Source organism: Ornithorhynchus anatinus, chromosome 16, assembly GCF_004115215.2.
Source record: "Ornithorhynchus anatinus isolate Pmale09 chromosome 16, mOrnAna1.pri.v4, whole genome shotgun sequence".
In the NCBI taxonomy this organism is placed as follows: domain Eukaryota; kingdom Metazoa; phylum Chordata; class Mammalia; order Monotremata; family Ornithorhynchidae; genus Ornithorhynchus; species Ornithorhynchus anatinus.
Window position 1 is genome coordinate 35,467,052 of NC_041743.1, and position 22,299 is coordinate 35,489,350.

The window sequence follows — 22,299 nt, forward strand, 5'->3', positions numbered from 1 at the left end:
GCGTCAACATCATCCTTCCATAGTATTTATTGAGCGCTTGTGATGTGCAGAGCACTGGACTGAGCGCTTGGAAGGGACAATTGGGCAACAGGCAGAGAGGCAGTCCCTGCCCACCAACGGGCTCGCGGTCCAAACGGGGGAGATAGACAACAAAACAAGTAGTCTGGCGTCAACATCATCGTCCAGTCGTATTTATTGAGCGCTTACGATGTGCAGAGCACCGGACTGAGCGCGGGGAATCCCTGCCCAACAGCGGGCTCACGGTCTGAGCAGGGGAGAGAGACGACAAAAAAGTAGTCTGGCGTCAACGTCATCATTCGATCGTATTTATTGAGCGCTTACGATGTGCAGAGCAGTGGACTGAGCGCTTGGAACGGACAATTCGGCAACGGGCAGAGAGGCGGTCCCTGCCCACCAACGGGCTCGCGGTCTAAACGGGGGAGACGGACAACAAAACCAAACAAGTAGCCTGGCGTTAAAATCTGCATTCATTCAGTAGCATTTATTGAGCGCTTACGATGTGCCGAGCCCTGAACTGAGCGCTTGGAGCCGACAATTAGGCAACAGGGTGAGGCAGCCCCTGCCCAGCAACGGGCTCACGGCCTAAACGGGGAATCAGACAACAAAACCAAACAAGTAGTCTGGCGTCAAAATCGTCATTCAGTAGTATTTACTGAGCACTTACTTTGTGCAGAGGACTGTACTAAGCGCTTGATCCCCACCCCCAGTCTACTGTCTTATCCTTCTCTAACCCACGGTGGAGAAGAGGAAGCAGTAGCCTCCAACTATTACTGCAATTTTTTCCTCTAGGCTGTAAGGTCGTCCTGGGCAGGAACCGTGGCTCCCGACTGTATCGTACTCTACCCAGCGCTTAGTACAGTGCTCTGCATGCAATCATCGCTCAGTGGTATTTATTGAGCGCTTACTATGGGCAGACCACTGTACTAAGCGCTGGCGAGAAACAGCGTGGTTTAGTGGAAAGAGCGGGGGCTTGGGAACCAAAGGTCGTGGGTTCTAATCCCCACCCTGCCACTTAGCAGCTGTGTGACTTTGCCCAAGTCACTTAACTTCTCTGTGCCTCAGTTGCCTCGTCTGTAAAATGGGGGTTAAGACTGTGAGCCTTGCTTGGGGCAACCAGAATTTCTTATATCTACCAGTTCTTAGAAAAGTGCTTGGCACATAGTAAATGCTTAACAAATACCATCATTGTTATTATTATTACAATACAACAGTAAGCGCTCAGTAAGTAGGACTGATCCATCGGGTGTCTGTCGCTACTTCATCCTCCACCCTTCCCCCACACCACTCTTTTTGGAGGGACTTGAGAAGGGGAAGCACAGAAGGTGATGAGGAAACTCGTATGATTGAGGCTTATGCAGAATCCGATTTAGTCAGGGCATCAGGTTAAAGGGGCCAGAAATTACCAAGGGAACTGGACCTGAGCTCTCTCCTGCTAATAAATCTTTTGGTAAGGTCAGAAGGTTGCAGATGCTGTTTCCCGAGTAGGAAAAATGAAATCGAATTACAATAAGCTTATAATCTGAACCAAGGCTATGTTTTGCCTCTCGCACACTGTATGAATAACTGATTCGTGGAGTTGTGATCCTGCTTTTCCTCTCTTCCTCCTTTTTCTGCCTTGGAGGCATTGGATAGTAAGGAGCATTTCTACAAGTCTGAGCTTGTAAACACAATGCTTTTGCATGTATTTGTTTCTGGGCATCAGACACCATCCAACTAATTGTGAGGAAAGCCAAATAAAGCGCAAAGCCTTGCCTCTGTGGGAGACATGAACATAAATGGCTAACTCTTGGGAGCTTCTGCAGGGCTTTTCTGCCCAGCCTCTGTGAGAGCGAAAGCCTGAATGTGAAATATGGGGGCGGCTTCCACTTAACAGCAGCTTTTAGAGTGGAAATTGTTTGACTGTGAAGGCTCCACTAGTTAAAGCTTCAGATTGATAAAGCACAATCGTGGAGGAGAGCAGAATGATTTGCAGATGCAGTGGGGAGTGAAACTGGCTATTCATCAAAGTCAGCAACTGCCTTGCTCGCAGAATGTTTTGTTTGGAGTCTGCAAAACTAAAGGCCGCATTTGGCTACTGCAAGTGTTTCTGAAAACTTGTATGACCACATTATGACTTATCAGCTGGTGTATTTGTGGGCTTTTAACTAGACAAGTGCAGCCAGCTAGGTTCCAGGAGGAGGATTTGCATGCCTTTCTATGTTCTAGAGAAGGTTAAATGTGCGGTGCTGGAAATGGTGCCTTTGAAAACTGAAGCTTTAAATTAGCCATGTGAAAGACTACCCAGGTGGCATCCTTGGATTCTGCTTTTCTGTCGTGGTTATCTTCCACAACATAAGGAAGGGAAGTATCCGACTTGGGCGTCATTATAGAGAAGCATTGTGGCTTTCAGGAAAGTCCTTGGTTTTGGGTGTCGGAGGACCTGGGTTCTAATTCTGACTCTGCCACTTGTCGTGTGACCCTGGGCAAGTCACTTAACGTCTGTGTGCCTCAGTTCCCTCATCTGCACCGTGGGGATTCAATACCTGTTCTCTCTCCTCCTTAGACTGGGAACCCCAGGTGGGATCTGATTATCTTACCTCTACCCCAGCACTTAGTAGAGTGCTTGGCACACAGTAAGTGCTTAACAAATATCGTTGTTGGTGTTATTGCCTGATTAAATAGGGCCATGGGTAGGTAGTGTGGCCAAGTGGAAAGAGCTTGGTCCTGGGAGTCAGAAGACCACGGTTCTAACGCCAGCTCTGCTACCTACCTGCTGTGTGACCTTAGGCAAGTCCGTTAATTTCTCTGTGCATCGTTTTCCTCATCTGTAGAACAGGAATTTAATATCTGTTCTCCCTCCTGCTTAGACTCCGAGTCCCTTGTGGGACAGGAACTGCGTCGCACCTGATTATCTTGTATCTCCCTCCCCTCATCGCTTATTATAGCACTTAGCTCATAGTGCTTAACAAATGCCCCAATTATTAGACAAGACCTAGCAATGGGGCATTGGTCATCTTTTTCCTATGCAGTTCGAAATAGCAACCCAAAGGGATGAATTCTAGCCTGGAGTTGCAGTTCTCCTTCCTGCCCCTGTAAAGCGCTTGCTTGGGGACACGCACTGCCACTGTCACGCGTTCTCCATGAAACCCACGTAATGGTGAACATGCCTTGCCCGCCACTGCCAAGGACGTACGCATCACCGGTTCTAATGACGTTTGCATCCTCTTGGTCCAGATGGGCACACATTGTCAGAAGAACATTTCCCCAAGTCCCTAACAGATTTATCCAGAAACGTGAAGTGAAAAGATGTGTTTTTGAAGAACCGAGTCCTGATTTTTTTCATTTTTCCTCAGTTGTCGTCATGTTTGCAATTGAGATTGCTGTAGAAACGATACCTCGCGTGATGATCTGAAAGGGGATATGAACAGCAGTAAGCTGCATGTACTTCTAATAGTCCCATCCTTTTCACATTCTTGACGGGTTTAACTTAAGGACAGAGCTTCATCCAGTTTGAAGCAAGGTAGTCTAGTGGAAAGGGAATGGGCCTGCGAGTCAGGAGACTTGGGTTCTAATCCTGGCCCTACCTCTTATCTGCTCTGTGATCTTGGGGCGAATTAGCCAATCGGTGATATTTATTCAGCTCTTACTGTGTACAGAGCCGTGTACTAAGCATTTGGGAGAGTACAGTACCACAGAGTTGGTAGAAACGATCCCTGTCCACAGCAAGCTTACAAGCCAGAGTGGGGGCTAGACTTTAATACATAAATAAGTACTGTATAACTTCTCTGAGCCTCAGTTGCCTCATCGGTAAAATGGGGATTAAATCCTCTTCCTCCTTCCAATTTAAACTGGGAGCCCCAAGTAAGCAAGGGACTTTGTCCAACTTATTTATCTTGTATTTACCCCAGTGCTTAATACAGTGCCTGGTGCATAGTAAGAACTTAACAAATATCATAAAAAATGCAGTGCTGGGTTTTGCTACTTTCCAGTGCTAGTCAATAAAAACGATGGTGTGGGTTCTTTTAAAATTAGAGCTTTTTGAGATTAGAGCCTTTCAATTCAGATGTCTTTAATTTTGCTTTCTTTTATGTTTCTCAGAATAGTAGATATTGAAAAACAGTTAACTTTTCTAAGGTCTTGCAAATCAGATAAAATTTTCTTTTTTGAACTCATGAAAATTTTTTTCAAAAGACTGTGCAAGGTGAAGGGGTTGTGCATTCCATTTGACTCTGATTATTTGTAGTCATGACATCTCTTTTAGTCAGGGTCGTTATTCTTGGTGCTGAGTGATCATCTTGTCTGGAAATGAGTTGAAATTTTGGTATTCCATGGCAGCTTTCTGGAACTGGTTAGCACATCATTGTGAATTAAAATGGTTTTCATACCAGTGTCGGAGGGCCTTTCCTAGTGAAACACATTTCACCTATTTGAATTTAAAAAAGAAAGAATTGGAAAGCTTTTCATCTTCAAAGTGCTCATTACTAATTATCTCCATGGTGCCCCTGAGAGATAGCTATTATCTCTTTTACAGATGAGGAAACAGACAAGCGGAAGAAAAGTTAGACAGGAAGAAAAGTCCCTATGGCAGAGCTAGGATTAGCGCTCAGGGGAGCTCCTGAGGCAAGTTTTGGTATGAAACCTCCAGTTTTTGCTTTAACGACAAAGGCTCAGATCATCTATCTGCTCGATGTTTTCCAGCAGTTGGTCTACTCTTGCTTGTGTCCTCCTTTGTGGGAGCTGATCTTGGGCAGGGCATGTTCTTGAATTTTCTATCTTTAAATGACTGCCATGGAATGGAGACTGCCTAAGAATTTCCTGTCTGGGCCTGCTTCCCACTACTGAATATGGGGGGGGGGGGGGGGAGGGAAGGGGTGTGTGTGTCTTTTAGAGTCTGTTGGTGTAAGCTGCTGCAAGAATTTTCTTGCCCCAAGAGTATTTCAAAAATTCTTAAATGAAAGCCAAGCAGAAACAATCATATAAAGCCAGGTTAAGCCTGTTCTTTTAATTTTCTCTCCTTTGTAGTTTTTTACCTCGTGTTCCCCAAAAGCAGCAACCTAAATGATCGGTCAAGAACTGCAATTGAATATAAAATATAGCTCTTCTAATAAAGTATTTTTTGGTGTGGTTATTTTTATAAATGAACAATAAAAAGAGCCTTCTGGCTATTAACTTAAAGAAACAAATGCACACTCCAAAAATCTTCCATAATAATATTTATTTGTTAAAATGAGCTATGGTGGCCTTTTAACTTTCCGACCCCTGTATTGAAACTTTTTGGGCAGTGCTGAAACCAATTCTAAATTTAGTATCTTCTTGGCAGAAAGGGAAAAGTTGGTTGTGTAATTATTTTGATGTCTGAAAAGTAACTTCAGTTTTCCTTTCTTTGTAGGGTTTTATGGAAGACCTTGGGTTATGGAACAGAGAAAAGAACTCTTTAGAAGGTAAATCCAAGAAAACCGAGATACACAATGCCATAATTAAGTGACATTCCATCCTTTGAGATAATGTTAACTTTGTTTAGGTGTGGCTGAGGATTTTTTAAATTTTGCTTATGATAATTTGGTCTCCTTGGTATTAGTACCGTTGGGAGATTGAGAAGTTCCAAGAAGAGAGGGTGAACTTTGAGATTTACCTGCAGTCTCTCTTCACCCACACAACTAATTCTAAAAGCTTCCTAAAATGTCGTTCAGCCTATGTCTCTCCCCTCCTCAAAAACTACCAAGTTACCTATTTTCCTCCCCATGAAACAGAAACTCTTTTCCATTGGCTTTCAGTGCTCTTTACTAGCTCTCTCTCTTGCCTATGGTTCTCTTCACCTGCTTCTCCCCAGCACAAAAGCTTGTCCTTTTCTCTCCTCCTGTGCTCAGCCTAACTTTCTGACTTCTTCCCTCTTGACTCTTCTACCTCCAACCCCTCACTGGCACCATTTTTCCCCTGCTCCCCCCTCTGACTGCTGCACTTTTTAAATAGTCTGGGTTATTGGTCTCTCCATTTTCCAAACCCACCCAAATCCCACCTCATCTATGAAGGCTTCCCTGATTAATCTCCAACATCCCCTCCCATGTTTTGCCAACTCGACAGCCACCCTTAACCTGTCTGTTTTTCTGTTATCCGTGACACTTTTGAGTGTATGGATATTTATCTCCTGCATCCTCACATTCTTGCTACTACTTGTTTCTGCCCCCGCTCTTTGTAAATATGGCTACTTCTGTTAGGTCATTTATTTTTTTCCACGGCTTAGGACTAACATGATGGAAAGTTTAGGGAATCTGGGTCTGCCAACATGAATCAGCTTTAGGTATGACATCAGCCACATTGGTATAGGTAGGCCGGGTTTAGGAAGAAAAAGTTGTTCATCAGTCAAGGTGAAGGGCTATTCTGCCTCACAGTCTCTGCCTCATCCTTCCCGAATGGTACTGTCCAGACTTTGTGGTGGGTTTTTTTGTGTGTTTTCAATCTCACAGTTTTTCAAGTATGATTTAAGTAACAGTGAGTGTCAGGAGCGTAAAAGTAGTCTGCTAGTGGGGGGCATAATAGAGGAATTTGTACTGAACTACCAACCCAATAGTCCCCATTGAATTGATGATTTTTATATCGTGGCTTTCTCATAGTACAAGATTCTTCAAGATTACAACCCCTGTGTTATAGGAAAACTCCCTGTAGTTTGTTTGCCCATCTCCCCCATTATCCTGTAAGCTCCTTTAAGACTCTGATGTACTCTCCCATTTGTGTAATACATCCCTTGACACACAGTAGGTAGTCAGATACCACTGATTGAAAAAATTGTGTGGTTTTTTTCCCCTCTTCCCTTAAAGGCTTCAGAAATGGGAGTTAAATACATATTTGTATGCTCCAAAGGATGACTACAAGCACAGAATGTTCTGGCGAGAGATGTATTCAGTGGAGGAAGCTGGTAATTTCCTTTCTTTCTCTTTAGTCAGGTTCTGAGTATACTGTATGTGTAAAGCCACCAGGTACGTAATTACAGTAAATTTACTAATAGTTCTGTATTTAGTTTAATAGAAACTTTTTGGAGAGAACCTTTTTTAAATTGATAATCCTAAAAGGAGAGCAGGGTGCTATGTGGGGGCTTTTTTCTTTTGTTTGTTTTTTGAGGGATTGAAGAGATTGTCTGCATTCCCTTTTAACCTTTACAGTCATTAGTACACATTCAACCAACTGGAACCTTTATATAGTACAACCCAGTTTGTCAGAAAAATAGCTTGTAATTTTCTTTTTTGATGTGGTTTTTATTGTGAAGTCAGAATTTTTTTTATGCTTTCCAAAAGCCAACTTGTCACGGACCTGCCACTAAATTTCTTTTTGTGCCAGTAGAAGTTTTGCTAAAACCACTGAGTGGGGGTAGGACTGACTCTGATGGAATCTGTATTGTAAATGGTGGGCAAGTCTTGGTCCAGTCATATAGACCCTCCCACTCGCTTTCGCACCCACTAGAAGATGTGGCTCAGACCAGGCATTTGGTTCGGGACACCTCTCTCCTTCATCCATCTTTATATTTTGGGGTGCAACTGCCTTCTGCATCGTCGTCTTTTGCCAAAACGTCTTAGCTGGCTGTGGGTAGATTTCAGCAGTATATGGTTGCCTCTGAAATTGATCAAAAGATAAAGGGAATTATTTGTGTGGTGGAGGAGCATCATCTAGTGACTATTTACAAACAGGTTAGAGTAAATCTGAAACTAATATTACTTGAGTATTCTTCCTTGAACCTAAACATTGTTTCTCCTCTTGCATTATTTTCAAAAAGTTAAAAGGGAGAGAAAGTCAGTATTATCTTGACTGCAAGTTGCTGAACAGAATCACTTTTTATTGCTATAGTGTTTCATGTTAAAGAAACTTGGTTTTCTTTTCTGTTCAGCCATTCTGGAAATTTGGGTTTTGTCTTTTTTAGAGCAACTTATGACTCTTATCTCTGCTGCACAAGAATATGAGATAGAGTTCATCTATGCCATCTCTCCTGGCCTGGATATCACCTTTTCAAACCCCAAAGAAGTGTCCACTTTGAAACGTAAGCTGGACCAGGTAAGTTGGGTTTTTGGTTTTTTTGTCTTAAACCCGAGTGGTGGTATTTATTTCCTCTTTCAAAAGTTACTGTGGAACATTGAAGGGAAAATTTCCCCACCCCTCCATATTGATTATCTTTGATTGATATTCCTGTAATAAAGATTTGTGCTTTGGACAAATGAGAATTGTGTTGAATTGGAGGTTAAGGAGAAATTCTACCAAACATACTATAGAAGATTGTCTGAGGTCATCGTTTTAGGGCAGCAGGGAAGTTAATTCCTCTCCAAGCATCAGCTATTGCCCTGGTAGTCTAAGTCAAGCGTGAAGATAACAGGGCTCCTACAGTGTGAAAGATAATTCCCCTAAGAGGGTGCAATTTGTAAAAATTCAAGAAACAGGCACTATTGTTATTGTTAAGGTACCAGTGAGCTCAGACTCAGGACTGATACTAAAAGGTTTTTGGGGCTAAGGAGGTGAAGAGTGGTTGAGGGCTTGGAGAGCAGAACAACTTGCTGTAACAGTAATTGTGCTTCTTGAACTGTCCCCTTCCTGAGTCAAGCCAAGAAGTCGATCAATTCATCAGTAGTATTTGAGCACACACTGGGTGCAGAATAATGTACTAAGTGCTTGGGAGAGTACAATAGACTTGGTAGAAATGTTCCATGCCCACAAGGATTTCACAATTTAGAGGGGGAGATAGACAATATAGATTATGAATATGTAACAAGTGCTGTGGGGTCCAGGGTGGGGTGAATATCAAGTGCCTAAGCAATGCAGAAGGGAGAGGGAGAAGGAGAGAAGGTCTTTTAGAGGAGATGTGATTTAAATAAGGCTTTGACAGTGAGGGGAGGGGTGGTCTCTCGTATACAGAGCAGGAGGGAATTCCAGGTCAAAGGGAGGACACGGGCAGGGCCTCAGCGGTGAGATAGATGAAATCAGGGTACAGTAAGCAAGCCAGCATTAGAGGAGTGAAGTGTGCAGAGGGGGCTCTCGTAGGTAAGAGTTATTGATTCTGGAGATGAGCACTACCCTGGGCTTGGTGTGGGTCTTGTGATTTCATTCAGTATCTGCACAGGTAAACTGTGGATAATTCAGTTGTCCAAAATTCACTGGTCATGAGTGAAGAATTTGAAATGTTTTTCCCTAAAGTATTCATATAGTTCAGGCCAGAAGGCAGATATTAGGCTTCAAGTACAACCTTGATGATTTCTTAGGTAATTTTATTAGGACCTTGCACAAGCCTGGATCTTGTCTTTTTTGTGTGTATTGTCTGTTTCCAAGCATAGTGGTTGCTCAACAAATTCTGGTAATGCAGTTTTTGCCTTTGAGGAGTCTGTTAGGAGAGAGAGATTGCAAACAGATTTTTAGTAAGAGAGAACACAGATTCAAATTATAAAAACAAAAGTAGACCATTAAGTGAACACCTAAGAGAAGCAGCGTGACCCATTGGAAAGAGCACAGAAATCAGAGGTTGTGTGTTCTAATTCCAACTCTGCCAGTTGCTCTGTGACCATGGGCAAGTCACTTAATGTATGTGCTTCAGCTTCCTCAACAGTAAAATGGGGATTAAATACCTGTTCTCCCTCCTTCTTAGACTCTGAACCCCATGTGGGAGAGGGGTCTATGTCTGGCCTAATTAACTGTACCTTCCCCAGTGTTTGACATATAGCAGGCGCTTCGCAAATACCATAAAAAAACATATACACTGGTGTTAAAAGTGGCTGATGGAATGAATGACCAGGGAAATGGGGATTAATCTAGTTAGGCTTGTGGGAGGAGGTGGCTTTTTAGTTGGGCTTTGACAGTGGGCAAGAATGTAGTTTGGCAGATTTGAGGTTGGGGATGGTTGAGAGTTGGAACTCCTTGCAGAAGGAAAGGCATGAGCAGCAGAAGTAAAGGAAGAGCAGTGGGAGAGTTGAGAGCCAGGTACAGTTAAAAGGCTGACTTGGGAGAAACAGTGAATACAGTGCTCTGCACCCAGGAAGTACTCAAGAAATCCATTTGAATGGATGAGTGAATGAAACTTGGGGTGAAAAAGGAAAAGAGAGCAGGTAGGTATAAAGGAAACAGCTGTTGAAGAGCCTTAAATCTGATTTTATGTAATGTGGAGAAAAAAAGCCTGACTATGGAAGGGTTTTGAGGGGGCAAATGCCATTGTTTTTTTTGTTTTGTTTTGTTTTTTTGGGGGGTAAAATAAATGCTGCTAAGGGACTAAAGGGAGAGAGAGAGGTATCTTAAAGATGCAGATACTTGGCATATGTTCAGAGTGGTTGAGAATTAACTGTTCAGTCATCTTAATGAATTAGCAGTCCTGAACTTTAGATTTTTATAAAGTGAGCTTCTGAGCCTGTTGCTATCTTCTTTCCCTTTCCAGGTTTCCCAGTTTGGTTGCCGGTCCTTTGCTTTGCTGTTTGATGATATCGATCACAATATGTGTGCAGCCGACAAAGAGGTTTTCAGTTCTTTTGCTCATGCCCAGGTCTCCATCACAAATGAAATCTATCAATATCTGGGAGAACCAGAAACCTTTCTCTTTTGCCCCACAGGTAATAACAACATATTAAATAGAGTACCTCTGTAGCTAGCTTGTGGCTTTCAAAAGTCCATTTTTTACCCTTAAAAACAAAATGGGCTGGCTGGGAATCATGGTTTTCTGAAGCAATGGCTAAATTCCTTGAAGCATCAGATTAAAAAAATTTGTAACCACTCTGACCAAGTGGCAGTTGAGCAGGCTAGGGCGATCAGAACATGTAGGGTACTTACGAGTACAAAATCTGAATTGAGTGCTAGAGGTGGAAAAATGAATGCAATTAAATAGGAAAAGGAAGTGAAGCTGCTCATAATTCCCTCACTTCTTTCTTTTATTACTTGTCCTCTGCCTGTGAAGAGGAAGAGAGTTTTCCTCTTCACACTCCCATCTATGATATGAACTGTGCTCAAATGCCGCACCCTGTTTAGGGAGCACCCTCTATTCCCCTTTCCTCAGCCTGCTTCCCAAGAAAGTAATGTTTTTCTTTTCTTTGAAATCTTCTCCTCCTTCTCCTCTTCACTCAATTTTGAAGCTCAAATTTCCTCCTTTTGCAAGAGGTTAAGAATAGAAGGGACTTATAACAAAATGCCAACATCTTTTTAGAGTAGGCAAGTTACCTACAATATATCCTCCTCTAGGCCAATTTTAATAGCTATTTCAGGCAGTAGTGGAATTAGGGCTTCTGAAACTACTAACCCCTCCTGAGTTAAGTTTTTTTTTAAAATTTTGCTCTGTTTTTAAATGAACTCCTTTCAAGGCTGGGAACTTGACTATCACGACAGTTGTAAAGCAGCATGAATACTTAAATTGGATAAAGCTTTGCCCAGTATGCTTTAGAGAGTATTCCTGAGTTAGTTCCCTGCTGATATTCGTTCTTTCTGCTCCACATCTTTAAAAGGCAAGAGGTGGGGTGTTCCAAGCAAAGACCAGCTGCTTGGAAGCCATGATTTTGACGTTTTGCCACTGATCTCACATCCAGTTCCCTATGAGTCAGTTGGATGGCATGGCGTTGTGTAACTGTTCCTAGAGTAAAGTAGAATTATTTGAGTGTTAATCCTTAAGTGAGTCATTCACTAGACTTCTGCTTGGATCAGACCTGCCCTGCAGGCCTTCAGTCTTCGGACCTGAGTTGCCGGGGGATGGGGACACAGAGCTGAAATGGTCTTGATTACCCCACGGAATTCTGTGGTCCTTCTCGTGAAGAGGTTTCAGGCTGGGGTTGGGGAGGGCAGTAATGTTGCTGCATCAGGGGCCCTGTTGTGCAGGTGTGACTTTTGACATACTTATCACTTATTTCAGTGGGTTTCTGGAACTACCATATGCTGGGACTCGCTGTGCAAGTACAACAAGCACCTACCAGATGAGAGAACCCTGGAACATTTCTGGTCCACCTTGGATGCTGTGGGCCAGGTCTTTAATATCTAGGTTGTGCAGGCCTCATAAAAATGGTCCAGAATGGCCTCATAAAAATGGTCTGGCAGAAACCAAATTTGCCCTTTGAGGATTTGAATGTACTTTGGTGAATGTTTGGGCGTTGCTTTTTATACGTAGTATTTTTCTCCCATTCAGAGTATTGTGGAACTTTCTGTTACCCAAATGTTGCTCAGTCGCCGTATTTACGGACCGTGGGTGAAAAGCTGCTACCTGGCATTGAGGTGTTGTGGACAGGTAGGTCTTAGGAGTTCTTTCAAGATGTATAATTGGATTTGAATGGAAAAAATGCCTTGTTGAGAGTTATTGTAGCCAATTACGGACGACTTAATAATTTGCCTAAAATAATTTGCATGAAGTCTGTCTTGTTTCTGATTCCAGGTCCTAAAGTTGTATCTAAAGACATTCCAGTTGAGTCCATTGAAGAGGTTTCTAAGATTATCAAGAGGGCGCCAGTAATTTGGGACAACATTCATGCTAATGATTATGACCAGAAGAGACTATTTCTTGGGCCCTACAAAGGCCGATCAACAGAGCTTATCCCTCGATTGAAAGGAGTCCTCACTAATCCGAATTGTGAATTTGAAGCCAACTATGTGGCTATTCACACCCTTGCCACTTGGTACAAATCAAATATGAATGGAGTTAGAAAAGATGTGGTCATGAGTAAGTACACTGACATGATGGTTTAATTATTGGGGGAAGGGAGCTGGACTCCTGAGTCCTTTTATAAGTGGAAATAATTCAGTTAAGTAAAACTGTCCATTGACATTCTGAAGTGATGTGACTTTTTCTGATCCCTTTTCCCACCAAACTGTTCTGTCTACTGATGTCTGCAGTCTGCGATTCAAACCTTTGTTTCCAGGCTAGTTGGTGCGGATTCCCCAAAAGTACGTTCCATGTCCAGTCATAACACATTGGGATACTCTTTGGATCAGCCCTGTGTTAGAGTATCTTTTCCTGGTGAGGTAGTAGGCTGGATCTATCTCCAGCCCTGTTGTTCTTTCTAATGTGAAGAGAGTATTTGCCCAAGGGGAAGTTGTGAGATCTGAGCCAATTGCAACCTTTAAATCAGCTTTGCAAAGCAATCTTAGAACTTTCTCACTTGGCTCCCTTGAGAGGAAGAGATGGAAGTTAAGTACTGACTCTATTGCTGTTAATGATCTGTTTCCTGTGATAAGCAGCCCCCAGGAAACAGACCTACTTTTGCCGTTTGCTACAGCACTTGTCTTCCTTGTCTTCCTGATAGTATCTTCCACTCACATTCGAAGTTAATAAGTGCTCCAGGCATGTGGGTTGCTTTAAATCTGTACTGTTAGCCTGGCAGTGGCAAGAGGTTTGCAGTTGGCCTTCTACTTAATGTAGAAGTCTTAGGAAATTGTTCAAAGTGGAGTAGTGCGTAAATCAGAGGGACTTCAGGTATTACTGATGTGGGTCTGACATCCTGCTCCCACGTGTATTGAGCATATGAGAAGCCCACAAATGGAGAAGATCGGTGAATGGCAGTTGTCTGTTCTCCCTCGAACCCAGGCAGTCCTGAGGGATAGAATGAACCATTGCCCTAACATCCCAGAGGTGGAGGCACAAAGAAACTCAAACACAAAGAAAGCAAAGCAGATAAACAGTGAAGCAGTAAGGAGAACAAGCATCTTTTAAAGCTTGGTTTAAGCACCAGAAACGTGAAGGAAATGGCCACCTTGAGGGCACCAGGATACAGTATGTTCTCTTTGGGAGCACATATGTTAAAATTGGAAAGATGCAGAGTAGATTAACATGACCTTTGCACAAGGAAGACAAGCAAATTTGTGGAACACTCCATATTTTTAAATCCTACTAAAATCACATCTCCAAGAGCTAACCCTCATTTCTCCTAGTCACCCTCCCTTCTGCCTCCCATATGCACTTGGATGTATTCCTTTTAAGCACTCTATTCACCCCCAAAGCCCCAAGGCATTTGTGTACAAATTCTTAATACTCTCCCATTTCCCAAGTCTGCACTTGATTCAAATTCTCTGTTTCACCCTCCTAGATCAGTAAGCTTCCTGGGGTGGGGGGTTGAGGATGTGGGAAATCATATCTACTAACTCTATATTATAATCTCCCAAGAGCTTACTGTAGTACTCTGCACTCAGTATGATATCAATGATCAATTCTTAGTGGGTCTTATTTAGTGAAGGCATATTTCCCTAGGTTATTCCTAGGAAAGCTTCAGTGATAGATATTGCCATTAGCTTAAGGCTGAGGATTGATTTCAACTGATCAGAGGTTCATTCTTCAGATTATTTTTTTTCCAATCAAGAGTTCACTTCCTTCTCATCTTTTTGTTTTCTTGCAGCTGACAGTGAAGACAGTACAGTATCTATCCAGATAAAACTGGAGAATGAAGGCAGTGACGAAGATATTGAAACCGATGTTTTATATAGTCCTCAGATGGCTCTGAAGTTGGCTTTGACAGAGTGGCTGCAGGAGTTCGGTGTCCCTCACCAGTATAGCAGTGAGTTTTTGAGCATTCTTTGGGGGTGATAGGAGTTGAAAAGGAACAGTTTTCACTTTACTGACAAACTGCTCACTAATGAAAACTAAAGTAGCGTTTTTAAGCAGTTGTGTGGGCCACAAAACAAAGCAGTGATGAACTTTAGAGAAGTAAGCTATGTTGACCCAGATAAGAAATTGGAGAGGGCTGCCAGTACGTACTGGGAGAACCACAAAGTCAAATTGCCCCGCCCTGTAAATGAGTCTCCAAAGTGCATAAGTCTGATAGTTCCAGTTGGGATATGATGTTACTTATTTAAGTATTGAGACCTTGGGTTACTGTACTGAAACATTGAGACCATTTTAAAAAATGACTTTCATCTTCAAAAACGTTCCTTTAAACTGGCGCTAAAACTTCTGACCACCCACAGTGCCCTGGATAAGATTCCTGTTATTTGACGGTGGCTCTGGATTTAAATCCAAATCTCCAGGTAGCTGACTGGGAGAGAGTGGTGAATGTGGTTACCTTCTCTCATATCTCTATAATCGGTTGCTGTGCTCTCTGCAACCATTAGCGGAAGAGAATATCCTGCTGCAAGCTTGCCTTTGCCGAGTTAACAGGAAGTTGCCGACTTTCAGTCACTTCGTTTGGGTTTTGGTCACTTATCCATCCGTACGTATCTCATGTATCTCTTTTCAGGTAGGCAAGTGGCTCACAGTGGAGCTAAAACCAGTATAGTCGATGGGGCCCCTTTGGTGGCAGCTCCTTCCTTAAACGCAACTACTGTGGTTACAACAGTTTACCAGGAGCCCATCATGAGCCAGGGAACGGCCCTCAGCAGCGACTCGCCAGCCCTGGTCAAAGAGGATGAAAAGAAGCAGCCGGAAGAGGAACCCATGGACACGGTGGTGGAGAAACAAGAGGAGGCTGACAAAAACGAGAATCAGATACTCACAGAAATTGTTGAAGCGAAGATGGCCGAAGAGTTGAAGCCGATGGACACCGATAAAGAGAGCATCGTTGACTCGAAGTCCCCCGAAATGTCCATGCAGGAAGACTGCATTAGCGACGTGGCTCCCATGCAGACAGACGAGCAGACAAACAAGGAGCAGTTTGTGCCCGGGCCAAACGAGAAGCCTCTTTACACTGCAGAGCCGGTGACACTGGAGGATTTGCAGCTGCTTGCTGATCTGTTCTACCTTCCGTACGAGCATGGGCCCAAAGGGGCCCAGATGCTAAGGGAGTTCCAGTGGCTTCGAGCAAACAGCAGCGTCGTCAGTGTCAATTGCAAAGGAAAGGACTCGGAAAAGGTGAGCGTGCTTGCCTTGCCTTTAAATTCACATAGGGCTTTTCCCTAGATTACTTGTAATTACAGGAGATTTTGTTTTTTATTTAAAAAGGGCTAAACTTAATAAGCAGCACTGAACCCTTAAATTCCTGTACTTGATGTGAGATGGGAGCATTTTGGGTTTCTTGTCTTCAGCCTGCGGGGTAGCGTGGTCTAATGGAAAGAGCATGATCTAGGCTTCAAAAGACCTGGATTCTAGACCCACCTCTGTCCCCGGCCAGCTGAGTGACCATTCTGTGCCCCAGTTTCCTCTGCTGTAAAATGGAGCTAGTACCTGCTTCCCTTACCTCAGAGGGGCGTGACAAGAATAAACTGAAATAATTGATGTGAAAGGACTGGGTCGGGGGGCAGGGAGAGAAGTAAAAATGCTTCCAAATTCGAGAAATTCTCGTTAAGGGGGAGGGCAAGCTGAAGGCTGGAAAAGAGCGATGTTTTGAAACTGACCCGGGCCTAGGGATGCCTCGTGGTTTAAGCCCAGAAATGTCTTTAAACCTTCCCGTATGGTTTAGGACTTGACGAGATTTCCCCATTTGTTTGAGTGTTCTTAAATGTTTCTTGATCCTCAACTAGATTGAAGAATGGAGGTCCAGAGCAGCCAAGTTTGAAGAGATGTGCAGCTTGGTGATGGGGATGTTCACCCGCCTTTCAAACTGTGCCAACAGAACAATCCTTTATGACATGTACTCCTATGTTTGGGATATCAAGAGCATAATGTCTATGGTGAAGTCTTTTGTACAATGGTTAGGTAGGTGCACCAGCAGTGATTTCTACCCTCATGCGTTGTGTTCTTTTTTAAAAAATAACTGGTTAGCTCATGGGGAGAAGGGAAAAAAAATCAAGCATTGACACCAATCCATCCAATTCCCTCAAAAATCTTTGCCTCTATTTCCCTGAAAGACATGCTATTTCAGGCTGCTGTCACAAGCGGTAATGGTTGATCACTATAAGTGGAGCTCTTTTTTTTTTCTCCCTTTGGGCTAATTCAGCATAGAAACCTTATGTATTGAAAGCACTGACTTTTAACTTGCTCTGGCTGAATGCACCTTGGACGGGATCCTATATCTTTTAACAACCCTTTATTTGGAAATGAGACACTATGAAACTTGACTTTTTAGATCAGCTCTCTGCTTCTTACTGTGTTTTGATAAAACCTTTCGGAATAATTGCTAAAGTGACTTGTTAAAGGGGCCGGGCCCATAAAAATTCAATCTCCCAGCCCTGTGCACTTGCTAGCTTTAGCAGAAGGCTGTTTTGGTGTGAGTGGTAAGGAGTCTTTCTCTTCATGCGGTGGCTGAAATTCCTACCAGTTGGATAAATGGCCATGAGACTCCTGTGCCATGTTTTGGGGAAGATTATATCTTTCTGACCTCTTCCAATCTGGCAGAAAGTACCATCATGGCCTAGGTTATGCCAATAACCTTGTATTTCCGGGCTTTATTTAAACTCTGATGAACTTGTGACTTGCTTGTGGCCCACAGCAGGCAGCAAAGCTGACTAATTCTTGTCATCGTTTCATAGTTGTTGCAAAAATGACAGTGGGTTGACAGGGCTTGGTTTTGAGAGCGGTGTCTGCATAATTGCCCCAGTACACATATGACATTCTCATTTTCTTTTAGCCCTTAAATGAAAGTATCTTTTTACCCCTTAAATTAAGATGGATCAATTTTAGTTCTTTAGGAGCAGTGGAATAAATTGTCTCATATACCAAAGCACATCCCGAGTCTAATAGAGCATGGCAGTTTAAGAAAGGAGCTGGGATACTAAGGCAAATAAATCCCTGACTTATAGAACTCTCTACATTTTTGTGAATGTCTTTGCCCAATAGATAGCACCTTAGATTTGTGTCCTCTATAAGGGACCTCCACAGCTTGACGAGTGCCAGGCTAATTTGCCATTCAAATGTACTGCCAAGAGGAGAAAATTAGATCTCCCTTGAGATTTTAAAGATTTTTAGGGATTAAAGTCTGACATTAGGACCTCTGGTCATGGTCTGCTGTAAACATTTTCTCCCTTAAAGCACTTCTGACCACTTTAATTCAAGAGCGATTTAAAAAGCTTGGTCTCTTGCAACCTGAGTGAATGCAGTATTGCTTTTATGTTTCCTTGTTTGTTAGTCATTCAGGTAGTTGCAACTCCTTCTGACGTGAAGAGCTGTATTGCATATTATGAAGAGATCTATTGTCCCGCCCCAGAGGACAAAATATCTCAAGAGATTTTAATAATGTATGGAGCCTGCTTGTCGGTGACTCATACTCCACAGTGAGGGGTGATTCTCATAGGCTCTTAAGAATTCTAGTATTTTGAAATTTCCAGTGGAAAGCAACTTGATGTGTTGACTTTCACAGTACATTGGAGTTTGGTGATGTCAGTGGCTTTTTCACACTGAAGTCCCTCTTCTCTCCCCTTTTCTCCAGTCCAGTTGGCATTCAGTCCCTTTAAATAATGTGGCTCTACAGTACTATTGATTACTAATGACCTCTATTTATCTTCTTCCCCATTGTGTACAGATGGGAGAATCCTCAGCACAAGTTTCTACTGCCATTGGATGGACAGCGGCAGATGTCCACAGCGCGTCATGATTAATTAGTTTAAATTGAAAGGTTTTCATCTGGTAGCTCAGATTAGATTAAAGTGCGCTAGGCATGAACTGAAGTCACATTGGCGCAGCGACTGAGGCATTAACAATGTTTTTGTTTACACAGCTCTTCAACTATGCCGCTCTTTACTGTAATAGGTGGAAGTGCTAGTTACGTTGTGGTCTCAAAGTGAGGGCGGGTGTAAGCAAAATCTCCGAAGTTATTGGCGGGCCTGAAAACTGAGAGGGATAGCTTATGGGCTGGAGAAAATTCTGAGTTAAGGAATGGGGGCAGGTTTTGTTTTGAAGCCTGAACTCTGACCCTTTTCCCTATTAATGCAAAGTATTTAAGAAAACTGTGACCAAAAAGACTCAACAGCCCCAAGCCCATACAATCCATTTTGGGGTTTCAGTATGCCAGAGACTCGGTTTGCTTTGGGACTGTCTGACTAGCACGTTACATTTGAACTGATGAGACTGTTAACTTGAACAGGAAGTAGAGTGCTGCCTTCAATTGGAAAAGAACCTTTGCGCTGCTTATCTTGTCAGAAAGCTAGGCAATCGATCAACCAGTCGTAGTCCAATCTCTGAAAAACTTGCCTGCCTTTTCCCTCAAAATTTTTTCTGAGGGCTTAACTAGCCACAGAGCCTATACAGAGGCCTGTGGAGCAGATGTAACGCAGAGTCTGAATCCCCAAGCTAATTAGCAGGCCTTGGCGAGTTCAGTATCTGTGCGTGGCACAGTTTAATGTTCTGCCCTGATGAATCGGAAGAATGTATCAGAATACCACTGTCTCACCACCTGACTTTTTTCCCTAAAAAAAATAATTTGGACAGTCTGGAAGCCCAGTTTGAATAAGATATCAGTGACTTCCAGATTCTGCCAATCTCTGGCACACTAACTGGCCACATCTGAAATTTTGGCCAAGGATGAAGGCCACCTTCTCCCTCCTCCCTCCTGGGCATTGGCCTCAGCTGTTTTAATAAATCAAAACCTTCCTTTTCCGACTGATGAATTTAGTTTTCTGACAAGATTAACTCCATTTTCTCCCTTCCCCTCCCCACAAAGATCTGAAATGTGACTTCAGACAGGTCCAACTCCTTCATAGGGCTGTGATAACGGACGTTATGTACCCACCCATCTGCTGAAATCTGAGAAGGCAGTTCATTGTTGTGAGTACTTCTCACAACTTCAGGAGAGTTTATGTGATGTAATTTCAGTAGAGTTGTACCTAGAGAATCTCTAAACCTGTCCCTGACAAATCTTAATACTCTGTGTTCTTCTCAGGGTACTTGGAAAGATCAGAATCTGGCATTTGAAAGATGTTTTTCTCTTTTCTCTGCTAGAGTAATAATCCCTTGTGGGGGAATGGGCACCAAAATCTGCACTTCCCAATTCTTATTAAAAAATAAAAAGTGTTATCACAGCCCTGCTGCTCTTTCTCCCCACCCCCAACCCTCTGGATTATCGCTGTTAGAAAGGTTTTTTTTCCACAAGTGTCTGTCAGTTTGTTGGACGTTTGAGTCCCTCCTCTCTCCCCTCCCCCTTCCCCCAGGAAATCCCCTTTCTCGTAACATTCTCCGCTTGGATCTGATCTCAACAGGGTGTCGTAGTCAATCTTCAGCACAGTTCTTAATTGGAGACCAAGAACCCTGGGCCTTTAGAGGTGGTCTAGCAGGAGAGTTCCAGGTATCAATATGAATTCACAACTGAATTGACATTTTCTTTGTTTTATGAGAAACCTTTTGTTGCGCATCAGGTGGCTGGAAGGATTGGTCTGCCGAAGGCTTTCTGGTCCAAAATCCAATTTAGTTCTAGAGCTGGGCTTTAAATCAAATTTTCCTCCCTCTTCACAGTAATTTCTCAAGGAGATGCTGGCACTTCCCACGCGCCCGCGAAGCGCAGCGGCTTTAGTTGTACATTTCACATTGTTTCTTTGCAGGTCGCACCGCATTTTAATCTGCGCCCGCAATGCACAATGAGCGCATGCTTGTCTGCCGATGGAAATTCCATGAGCAAAAGAGATGTCTAGGCAAACCAATTCGGGGGGCTGGGGGAGCGGGGGGAAGGGGAGGATTAGTCTTCTCCCCTTTCCATTTTTGAAAAGTTGCCACGTATTGATCTGGGATGCTTTGAGCTGGAAAACAGGATCTAAAGGAAAACAACTAGTTTATTTGGCTTGTGGATTTGTTCATGGATTTTTCAGGTGCTGTACTTTTCTCCCTCCAACAGGTGCTCTGCTGCGCACAGCAATTTGAAGCGCATTGCTTTTGGGATAAAAGTGTCTCCTCTGGACAGTTAACCCTCTTCAGACCAAACCTCTCCTCCTGACATTAACTTTTTCTGCCATCTTGTAGTACAGAGATGGTCTAGATGTGATTGGTAAAAAGTAGATTAAAATTGGGATAGATTTATCATAAACTTAAATCCCATTACTATGCCACTGCAGTTTCGTATTTAACTCAGATTATTCAGCTAATTTCTGATCAGAAAAAAGCCAGCAAAGTGGTCTTTGCTTTAGTAAAGCATTAAAAAAAACTCCTCTTCTTTAGGTCTGCCTGCAGTAGCCAGTTAATATTAATTTGGTAATCTGCAGTGCACACCCCTGAAATAAATTTTACACTTTCCAAGCAATGAACTCTTGTTGTATTTTTTTCTTTTCACAGCGTTTGCTGCCAATCGATGGGGCAAATGACCTCTTTTTTCAACCACCTCCACTGACTCCTACCTCCAAAGTTTATACTATCAGGCCCTACTTTCCTAAGGATGAGGTAACTATCTCCTAAAAATCCTGTCTCCTTGGAGCCCTGGTTTTTGCACTGGCTTTTTCCTTTTGACTTTTCAACTGGGAAGCTGTTGAGCCCACCACAGATCTTTGAAATGATCCTCTCTCCTCTTCTAGAGGAAGGGTTTTAAAGAGTCTTGGTGAACAGAAGTAGGAACTCTAGTGACTGTTCGGGTTGAGCCTCAGATGAAATGCAAGACTGCTAATTCCTGGAGCAGAGAATCTAAGCCATGTGTAATCTCTGAAGGGCCAGTTTCCTCTTTCATACATATTAAGGGACATTTAGTTTTTGATTTGGTTGGAAAAAGCAGTTTAAAATGGAAAAGTGTCAGCATTGTTCTGTTGGGAGACACTGTAATAGATAATCAAAAAATTGCAAATTTTGGTGGGGTGATTTCCGGTAGAATTACCTTCCTACTTAAGACAAAAGCAGATTTTAAATTTGGTAACTTTTTTAAGTGATGAGCATTAAACTTAGTATGGAAATAGAGAGGCACCAGTTAATTAAGAAATGTCTTCAGTTTTTGCTGTCCCTATTTATTTCTAAACTGAAGTTGTCCGTTGGCTTTACTTTCCATTGTGGGACTCGTTTAACTGATTGGACTTCTGAGATGTGAGCCCCAATCTGTCTTATGCCTGATACATTCCAAGTGGAATAGCATGACCCAAGTGGGAACAGCAGGGGCCTGGGAGTCAGTGGACCTGGATTCTGATCCCAGCCCTGCCAATTGCTTGCTATGGGACCTGGGGCAAGTCACTTAACTTCTCTGTGCCTCAGTTCTGTTCTCCCTATGTACACTGTGAGCCCCATGCGGGAGAGGGACTGTGTCCAACCTAATTAACTTGTATTTATCTCAGTGCTTAGAACAGTATAAGACACAGTAAGTGCTAAACAAAGACCATAAAAAAGTGGATTTTTGGTAGGTTTTCATTTCATCCCTCTTGACCACCTAACTGGTTTGTTTTCTCAGGCATCTGTCTACAAGATTTGCAGAGAAATGTATGACGATGGAGTTGGTCTTCCTTTTCAGAGTCAGCCTGACCTTATTGGAGACAAGTATGTAATGATTGTGCTCTAATAGAATTGGGATTGAGCTTTTTTTAAAAAAAAAACAAACCAAAGTCCTTCCTTGG

General features: G+C 42.9%; 1 protein-coding gene and 1 non-coding gene across 2 annotated transcripts in view; both read left to right on the forward strand.

Moving 5' to 3' along the window:
* Window positions 1-22,299, forward strand: part of OGA (O-GlcNAcase) — a 28,608-nt gene that overhangs the window by 509 nt on the left and 5,800 nt on the right. The window contains exons 2-13 of the mRNA XM_001516909.6: window positions 5,390-5,441; window positions 6,816-6,913; window positions 7,910-8,040; window positions 10,397-10,568; window positions 12,122-12,220; window positions 12,365-12,649; window positions 14,319-14,477; window positions 15,156-15,766; window positions 16,375-16,549; window positions 19,984-20,069; window positions 21,047-21,151; window positions 22,137-22,222. Of these exons, the coding sequence (XP_001516959.4) occupies window positions 5,390-5,441; window positions 6,816-6,913; window positions 7,910-8,040; window positions 10,397-10,568; window positions 12,122-12,220; window positions 12,365-12,649; window positions 14,319-14,477; window positions 15,156-15,766; window positions 16,375-16,549; window positions 19,984-20,069; window positions 21,047-21,151; window positions 22,137-22,222 (2,059 nt within the window). The remainder of the gene's footprint in view (window positions 1-5,389; window positions 5,442-6,815; window positions 6,914-7,909; window positions 8,041-10,396; window positions 10,569-12,121; window positions 12,221-12,364; window positions 12,650-14,318; window positions 14,478-15,155; window positions 15,767-16,374; window positions 16,550-19,983; window positions 20,070-21,046; window positions 21,152-22,136; window positions 22,223-22,299) is intronic.
* Window positions 13,704-13,808, forward strand: LOC114817532. Its single transcript, XR_003765394.1, has one exon. It is a non-coding gene; the product is annotated as a U6 spliceosomal RNA (small nuclear RNA).